Source organism: Hirundo rustica, chromosome 31 (assembly GCF_015227805.2).
Source record: "Hirundo rustica isolate bHirRus1 chromosome 31, bHirRus1.pri.v3, whole genome shotgun sequence".
NCBI lineage: Eukaryota > Metazoa > Chordata > Aves > Passeriformes > Hirundinidae > Hirundo > Hirundo rustica.
In genome coordinates, this window is record NC_053480.1 from 38,165 (window position 1) to 47,505 (window position 9,341).

Consider the following 9,341-nt stretch of genomic DNA (forward strand, 5'->3'; position numbering starts at 1 on the left):
CCAAAGCCCTCAGCAAGCCCCAAGTCCCTCCCAGGAACCCTCAACTCCCTCAAACCCAGCATCCCCCACAGCCCCTGCAAGTTCCCCCCATGGCACCGGCCATGGCCATGTCCCCACATGTCACTGGCCATGTCCCACCATGTCCTCACCCATGGCTGTCTCCCCACCACAAATCCATCCCTGTCATTGTCCCCCACATCTCCAGCTCTGCCCATTTCCCCTCATGTCCCCATGAATGGACACATCCCTGGCCATGTCCATGTGTCCCCATGTCACTCTCCATGTCTATGTCCCACCATGTCTATGTCCCCCATGTCCTCACCCATGTCCCAGTTCAAAGTCTTTATTTTTACTTCAGAGTTGGATATCTTAAAGGGATGAAGAGAAATGAAACGGAAATCGAGACCAAAAGAAAAGGATTGCTGTGTCTGTGCCAGCTGAGGATCCATGGGTTTGGCTGGGAGGGAAGAACCTTTTTTGGAGGGGTTTCCACCCCACTGTCTCCAAAATCTTGGTTCCTGCACTTGATCTTCACTATTTGGCTGTGCAAGACACACTTGGGCAACAGGAAATAAAAACAGTGGAATCCCTGATGTGGTGGTGTGAAAAGTGGTTTTGTTCTGTGTTTAAATGTTTTCTGTAAAACCTGGCGAAGGATTTATCCTGCAATGGGTTGTTCCGATGTACCCCCGTCCCACGCAATGGTTTCTCCCCCGGAGAGTGTGTTATGTAACAGTTCGTTTTTTGTCAATCATCCCCCTCCTCCACCTCTGTTGGGAAGGATGAAGCCAGAAAGCCCTATAAATATGATTGCTTAGATTCTGAGAATGTGAAACCTGTAACTGAGATAGAATTGAAAGTTAAGTTTTGATGTTTGAGATGTCCTAGCTACTGGATGCCTAGGAAAACAACCCCCAATGTATGATTTATCCCACACTTGTAACACCCCCCTGAAGTATCAAGTATCTGTAACCCCATTGGCACAAGCCTGTTACAGCCCACATCGAGACCCCTTATCAGGGGGCTGCGAGAGTGGGCCTCCCTTCTTCTTCTCTCTCTTGTCTCTTTGTTCTCTTCTCCTTTGTTCCTCTCTCTTGCCTCTTGCATCTTGCTCTTGGAATTTCTTTATCTCTCACTGCCCCCACCTTCCAAGGCCATGCCACAGCTGCGCCTGGCGGCTCCGAGCAAGGCCTCACGTCCCATACAATAAACCTCTTCTTCTAAAACCCAACTTCAGAGATCTCTCATCTACATCCGTCTACACCGTCCTGGAGTCCTCAGCAGCAGCAGGAGGAAGTATTTCTACACACCTCCACCTGTCAATCCTCTCTCTCTCCTCTTGGGCGCCCTGTCCGTCACTTCGGGGCCCTTCCCTGGTTTCTGGAAAGATCCAGGGAGGGCGTCGAGTGATAGGCTGGTGCCTGGGAAATCCCCTACCCCCGTATGGTTATAGGATCTCGGTTTTAAGGTTAACACCCCCTGTTACACCCACGTTTCACCTCACTGCCTGATCCGTTGTCACCACCCCTGAAACCTCCCATGTTTAAAAGCCGGTGCACAGCATTGTTCGGGGCTCTCTTTGGGCAGCTGTTACCTGAGGCGGAGCTCCGTGCCAGACTAAACTTAGTAAAACACCTTCCCACCCTGCCTGAGAGAGACGACTCTTTCTTTGCCGCCGCGGTCGCGACTCCGACTGGTCCTGTCGCTGGTGTGGGGGAACCAAGACCCCACGGGGAGGAGGTCGCTTGCCCAGCCTGCGACCCCGACCCGAGAGCGTTCGCCACAGTGTGTGAGGCTGAGCTAGCCTGCAGCCAGCGCCTGTCCGGCACAGCGGGCACTGCGACGCCCTGAGGTTCGTAAAGACCTCCGAGACCATCCAGTATTCCTTGATGCCTCCAGAAGATAGGACAATGCGACAGCGCGTCTGGCGCCCAACTTGGGGCACCCCCGGCGACGAGGTGGACCCTGCGGCACGGATTGGGGCTGCCGAAGAGCCCGAAGAACGGTCCTTGGGCGTCGCGCTACCTCCCGTGGACGCGGCTTTAACCGAAGCTCGCTCCCGGGGCGTCAGGGGCTTCCCCGGCATTCGGGTGGTTTCAGGGTCTTTTTCTCTCCTGCACAGCTCTGAGCTAAGCTGAAGGAAGAGACGGAGTCTTTGGGTTTAGATTTTTCAAGGTTGCATTTTTCATTTATTATTTCTTACCTTACAATTCTCTCAGAGTCCAACAAGATGTTCGCAGCTGCATGGACTTCTCACGTCTCCCCCCGAGCTGGGCTGTCCTTAATCTTTTATACTAATTACTACGTATTTGTTATTTACTATTTTTTACCAATGTCTATCACTATTACTAAAAAGGTCATCTTTACTCTGACTCAATCCTCATTAACTACCTTGTATCACGTTACTACTGAAATGGAGTGAGAATGAAGGAGATGAAGAAGAAGGAGACAACGCCCCAAATTCTCCATTTTGTCCCCATTCACTCCCATGCTATGAACCTAAAATTACTGTTTTTTCACCCTGTGATAAACTAAACTACTATTTTTCACACTCTTGTGGCCTGTAAACCTTCTCTCAGTGTAGGAAGTTTTTCCCACGGACTGAGATCAAAGCCAGTGTCTCTCTGAGCTCTGGGCTGGGGTCCCAGAACCCCCTGCCCAGGTCCCTGACCCTCCAGGGCAACCAAAGAAATGCCCTGGACTCCAACACCAGGGGAGAAGAGGACAGCTCCGGAGCGCCCTCGGAGTCCTCTTCAGGCGGCGAACCGACGACCCCAGGTTTTACCAGTTCCAGGAGGGGGTAAGTATCTGCAAAAGCAGTGCTTACTTTTGGGGTTTTTTTCCCAGGGAGAGGGAAACCCAAATTGGGAAGGAATCCTTTTAGGGGATTCTGGCTGCGCAGCCCAGGGGGTGGGGAGGTTAGCCCCATTCCCCTGTTGGAAACCCTCCTGTGGACCCCTTTTTAGTTCTCTTTTGTTATTTAACCTCTTAGTTTGGTGCGAATCAAGTCCACGTGGTGGCAGGTTGTGAGGGTTTTGTGACCACCGGTTTTGTTTTGCGGCTCCCCGAGTGTGTGGGAAGAGGGCCCCTACTCGGTTTTAGGAGGTTGCTCCGCAGTTGATTTTGGTTTTTGCTTTAGGTCTGCCTGGGTGTCAGTTGGGGATGACAAGTTCCGGAAAGAGATGGGTGTGAAGCTCTCTGTCACCCAAAAGAGTGTGTTTTATAGTTTTGTTTCCATTGTTCAAAACGCCCAATTAAAGATCTCTAAGGGTGAGTTAAAAAGGTTTATCCGCTGGCTATTTTTGCACTTCCCTCAGATGTCCCCTGACCAAATCTGCTCCGCAAAATTTTGTTTTTGAGCGGTGTAGAGAGAAAAATGGTTCAATTGGCAGGGTCAGGAGACAAAGACGCCCCAAAATATTTTAATTTGGCCGCACAGCTGAGTTCTGCTATTAAGTCACAAAAAGGAGTGCAAAAACAGCCAGGTTGCGGACAACTGTCCCCCTGTTCCCCTACATCTTCTCCCAAGTCCCCTCATCTCCAGAAGGGAATCTTGAAGGGAGCAGCAGGAACTTTGCCTGCTGGCTCAGGCTCCCCAAAGATTCCCAGATCCCCCCACCTGGCCGGACTGCTCAGGGCCTCTCGGGTAGCCCTGGCCAGGCAGCTCGAGAGTTCTCTCCGTCCCTTCCTTCCCCAGTTATGAAACCTAAAGTTCGTTTTAGTTTAGAGGGTGAGATCCAGTCGCAAGATGGCTCCCCTTTCCCCTGGTCTCAAAATGGCGGAGGCCGCACGGCGCGGTCCTCCCCATCCCCCGTCCTTTCTTCTTCCCTCAACCCATTCCTTCCCGCCAACCCTTCGCCCAACCCCTTTTTACCCACGGCTCCTCCTTCCCGTGAAGCACCTCTTTTCTCCCCGCCTTCCCCAAAAGCTCCTCCCAAAACTCCTCCCTACTGCCCTGCCCAAGTTACCGCCCCCATGACATTATCATCTGCCCAAACCACTCCCCATCTCGGAAGACGGGCCTCTTGGGCTTCCGGTTCCCACGCCCCTCCTTCCGGTTCCCACGATGGGAACTAAACCCGCAGAGCCGCCTCAGCTTTCTCCTGTCCCATCCCTCGCTCCGGTTGTGAATAAGGGCTCCCGCGGAGGGCACAACATGCGTGCTTTCCACCACCCCTTCCCACAGTCTACCATCCGCGACCTGTGCAAGGCCCACCGAGATTATGGGAGGGAGAGCCCCTATTTTAGGGGCCTTCTCCGCTCTGATCTTGGCGGAACCGCAGTCGTTCCAGCCGATCTCAGGCAACCGTTTTCATGTCAAATGAACTCCACAGAGTTCAAACTCTGGGAGGTGGCATGGACGCAGTTGTTAAGAGATGCCTTGCCAGGTCTCCTCACCGACCCTGAAACCACGGTCGATGGGGACGGGAATGCCCTCACCTTTGAACATCTAGCAGGTGAGGGGCATTGGGAGACCCCGGCAGATCAAGCCGCGTCTATTCCACTCAAGGCCCTCCAAATAATAAGGGACTGTGCCCTGACAGCGTTTTTTGGAACGGTGCCTGACAGCCCAGTGGTCCCCTACTATAAGATTGTTCAGGGGACCAAGGAATCCTTCACCGGGTTTGTAGAGCGGCTCACCCGAGCAATTGAGATACAAGCACCAAATGCATCGGTGAGGGAGGGGATTCTAAGGGAGATGGCGTTCGCAAATGCTAATGCCATGTCACGAACTGTGATCTTGAGTCTCCCCTCAGACCCTCCTCCGACAATCCAGGAGATGCTGCGGGTGTGCCAGCTCAAAGTGCCATTCACGCAGGCTGGGGACACAGACCAACGTGGCAGGATTCCAAAGGTCGCTGCACACGATGGCGCCCGGCCGTCTGAGACACCAGTTCCGAAAAGGAGACCTTATGTACCCAACAGACAGCGGTGCTACATCTGCAGAGATGCGGGACATTGGGCATCCCAAAGTCCTTTAAAGGAGGAGATTGAGGCGCCGAAAAACAGAAAAGGGGGAGGCGGGGAAGATGGGTCGTTGGGCCAGAGGCCCAACCAAAAAAAATAGAAAGGGAGCGCAGGTCCACCCGGCGTGATGAAAGAAATAGGACGGACCGGGCAGAAGGGGGAGAAAAGAGGGGGAGGAGTGCCTATGATACGCTGCCAGATTCAACAGAGGACAAAGAAAGACATTTACTGAACGTGACAGACCTTACTGACCATGTCACCTTCCCACCCTGCCTGAGAGAGACGACTCCTTCTTCGCCGCCGCGGTCGCGACTCCGACTGGTCCTGTCGCTGGTGTGGGGGAACCAAAGACCCCACGGGGAGGAGGTCGCTTGCCCAGCCTGCGACCCCGACCCGAGAGCGTTCGCCGCAGTGTGTGAGGCTGAGCTAGCCTGTGGCCAGCGCCTGTCCGCCACAGCGGGCACTGTGACGCCCTGAGGTTCGTAAAGACCTCCAAGACCATCCAGTATTCCTTGATGCCACCAGATGATAGGATTGAACGCAAAAGATTTTCTGGGGTTGAAAGTCAACAAATCCACTCCACCCAAGGAATTCCCAATGTCAGTCTGTGTCTCAATGGATGTTCCTGGCCCCTGCATTGATCCAGGTGCCCACAGGGAGCCAGGAAGATGCGGAGCATCCCAGCCAGGTGTCTTCCCAACACAGATCACCAGGACCACGGATCAGCAGGGCTCTGCCCAACGGGGGTCACAGGGGATCATCCAAGGCCGATCCTCCCACGGGGGATGGAGCTGGAGCAGCGCACGAAGCTCTTCCCGCTCTCGGGGCACTCGCAGCGCTTCCCTTAGTGGTGCCTCCGTTGGTGTTGGGTCAAGTTAGACCTCTCTGAGAAGCTCTTCCCACACTCAGGACACTCGTAGGGCCTCTCCCCGGTGTGGATGCGACGGTGCCTGATGAGGTGTGAGTTGCACTTGAAGCCCTTCCCGCAGTCGGGGCAGCGGAAGGGCCTCTCCTCTGTGTGAATCCGCTGATGTACGAGGAGACTGGAGCTGGTGTGAAACCTCTTCCCACACTCAGGACACTCGTAGGGCCTCTCCCCCGTGTGGATGAGCTGGTGATTCCTCAGGCTGGAGCTTGATCCAAAGCCCTTCCCACATTCCAAGCAGGTGTAGAGCCCTTCCCCAGTGTGGATCACCTGGTGCTGGATCAGACTGGAGCTGTCCCTGAAGCTCTTCCCACATTCCCCACACTTGTAGGGCTTCTCCCCAGTGTGGATCACCTGGTGTCTCCTCAGGTCGGAACTCTGGATGAAGCTGTTCCCACACTCCCCACACTCATAGGGCCGTTCCCCAGTGTGGATCCTCTTGTGCCGGATCAGACTGGAGCTGTCTCTGAACCTCTTCCCACACTTCCCACACTCATAGGGCCATTCCCCAGTGTGGATCCTCTTGTGCTGGATCAGGTGGGAGCTCTGGCTGAAACCCTGCCCACAGTCCAAGCACTTGTGGGGCTTCTCCCCAGTGTGGACCACCTGGTGTCTCCTAAGGCTGGAGCTACACCTGAAGCTCTTCTCACATTCCCCACACTCATAGGGCTTTTCCCCAGTGTGGATCCTCTTGTGCTCGATCAGATTGGAGCTGTCTCTGAAGCTCTTCCCACATTCCCCACACTCATAGGGCCATTCCCCAGTGTGGATCACCTGGTGCCGGATCAGGTTGGAGCTCCAGCTGAAACCCTTCCCACATTCCAAGCACTTGTGGGGCTTCTCTCCTCCATGAGCCTTCTCCACCAGCTCGGAGCTCTGGCTGGATCTCCGGCCGCCCTCCTGGCACAGGGGGGGTCTTTGCTCCCCGCAGCTCCCTGCGCTGGGTTTGCAGCCCCTCCTCCTGTGGCATCTCCGGGGCTTTTCCTCCTCCTCCATCCGGCCACTCCTTGGGAATGAAAAATCCTGATTTGGGGAGAAAACAAGAGGAGAGCGCCTTAGGCTGGGGGTTCTTCCTTGCACAAGTTCATCTCAGGAACTCACTGGCAATGAGAATTGCCACATTGGTCTGTAAGAACCTCCAAAAGAAGATTCATCCCAAAAGTCCTCCAAACATCAAGACACACATCAAAAACTCCCCAAACATCAAGACTCAGCCAAAACCTCTTCTAAAAGATTCAGCCTCTTGTAAAAAACCAAAGCATCAACATTCAGCTCAATCAAGCTCAGAAACACCAAGATTCACTCCCATGAAAATCATGGATTCCCCTCCCCAGTCACCTGCTGCATGTGGGGACGGAAACACTCCTGGGGCTGGGGGGAGGCTGCAGATACAGGGAGGGCTGGAACCTTGTGGTGCCTCCTCTTCCTGCTCCTCACACTCCTGTGTCCCTACTCTTCCTCACACTCCTCTTCCTCCCACTCTTCCTCTTTCTCCTGCACAATCCCACCTTCTCCTCCCACGTGCATCAACATTTTCTTCTTCAACCCTGCTTCTCCTTCCCTTCTCCTCCTGCCCCCAGGCCCAGCACCCACTGCCGGCTCCCTCTTCCCCCCAAACCCACAGCATCCCACCGCAGGGGCAGGGATGGAGCTGGGGCAGGTCGGGCTGGGGCAGCGCTGGGCTCTCGGCCGCTCCTGCCCGCACTCGGTCCCCGCTGCAGCCGCTCCCGCCAGGACAGCGCGGGGGGGCCCGGCCTTGGCGCTCCCCCCTCCCACCTCCCCAAATTCCCCTCACGGGGGTGCCCCATGCTCTAGGGGGAATGTCCCGCAAACGGGGCACCCCCAGGAAAGGAAGAAGAGCAAAGTGTCTTTACAAACACACGCTGTCAATCTGCTTGGGGACAGGGCCAGGCACTTGTACAGAAGGAAGGCACAGAAGAAGCCATCAGCTCCAGAAAATGTTATGAACTGACCACATAGACTGCTGCTCAGCCAAGGGCCTGATAAATTCATGAACTTCTAGAAGAAGAACAAAGACTTCACAGAGCTGTGAATATCGTTACCTGTGCAGAAGTGGAGTGCATAATAAGGGGGTATGTAGTAGGGGGATTGGGAAGTCTGTACCTCTCAAATACTTCAGCCACTGGGGAAAGGGAAAGAGAGATGCAGCCAGGAAAATTAGGAGGAGAAGGAGGCTGCGTCCAACAACAATTGGAATGGCCCCATGGGAAATGTCCCATGGCCTCTCCCTTTTTTTATGAGTAAAATTACTTTTGCAGGACTCCCCTGTCTTCTTTGTGAACACAAACCTCTGGTGATGTTAAGTTTTCCACACACCTTGGGGCTCCTCTGGAATTCCTTCCACCATCTAGGACAGCGGGCAGTGAGTGGAGCTGAAGGTGCCTCACCCAGTTTGGGTGATCGGCTCCCTTGGGTGGCGGCGGCACCGGGGATTGATTGGGTACCCGAGAGTGTCCAGGAGACAGACGAGTGACAGATCAGGGGGGCTGTGAAGAGTTACCAGGGAGAGAGCACTGAAAATCTCATCAGTGAGGACACTGGCATCTTCAGGGAGCAAACATGGCAGGGAACACATGCAGGGTGGAAAAGGGAAAGCCAGGAAAGCGTCCTGGCCAAAGGGATGATGATCCCAAAATATCTCTGAAGGGTCCCTCTGGAGAATGTTGAGGCAGTTTGCACATTCTCCCAGAGGTAATTGAAGGACATGGACACCCAGAGGGGCAATAAGGGAAGTCGAGAAGGGATTTAGACAACAGAGGATGGATGGTGTTGGTGTGCTGGGAAGGGTTAGGGTGAAGGCGACTGTGCAGGAATACGGTTAAGGCAAGAAGCAGCAGGAGGAATCTCTGTGGTAGGAAAAAGGATGATGGAAAAGAGGAGGAAGAGAAAAATACTGAGGACGGGGATGTTTTTCATCAGGGTCTTATCCTCTAAATTTGCCAGCTGACCCAGATCCTTTGTATCCCCAGTTTCCAGGACAGGGAAACAAGGAGGTCAGGATTTCAGGGGGTTTCTCTGTGCTGGGGAGCAGCAGGAGCGGGCGCAGAGGTGCGGCACCGGGAGCACGGGCTGGGGGCCTGTGGGGAGCTGCGGGGCCAGGCCGGGGCTGTGGGGCAGCCGGGGCTCAGCGCCGGGCGCTGCCTGACCCCACCACCCCCCGGGCAGGGCCGGCAGTGGCCCCCGGCCCCCAGGAGGCTGCGGGACGCCCCGGCCGCTGCCCGGCCCCGTGGAGCTGCCGGCCCTGCCCGCCGGGGGAGCCGCCTTGGGACACTGCGGCAGGACAGGCACCGCCTCTGGGATACGGGCTGGGGAGGGCAGGGCAAGCACAAGGACCAGGAGCAGGAAGGAACAGCTGGGAAATGGGGGTTATTCCTGCAAGGATCAAGATCATCTTTGAAGGATTTTGTCTGGGTCACTGCAGAAAGGA

General features: G+C 55.0%; 1 protein-coding gene across 1 annotated transcript in view; it reads right to left on the reverse strand.

Moving 5' to 3' along the window:
- Positions 1-4,954: 4,954 nt before the first annotated feature.
- Positions 4,955-9,341, reverse strand: part of LOC120764551 (zinc finger protein 16-like) — a 51,459-nt gene continuing 47,072 nt past the window's right edge. Inside the window, exon 2 of the mRNA XM_058423829.1 lies at positions 4,955-6,916. Within this exon, the coding sequence (XP_058279812.1) occupies positions 5,813-6,889 (1,077 nt within the window). The 5' untranslated portion in view covers positions 6,890-6,916 and the 3' untranslated portion in view covers positions 4,955-5,812. The remainder of the gene's footprint in view (positions 6,917-9,341) is intronic.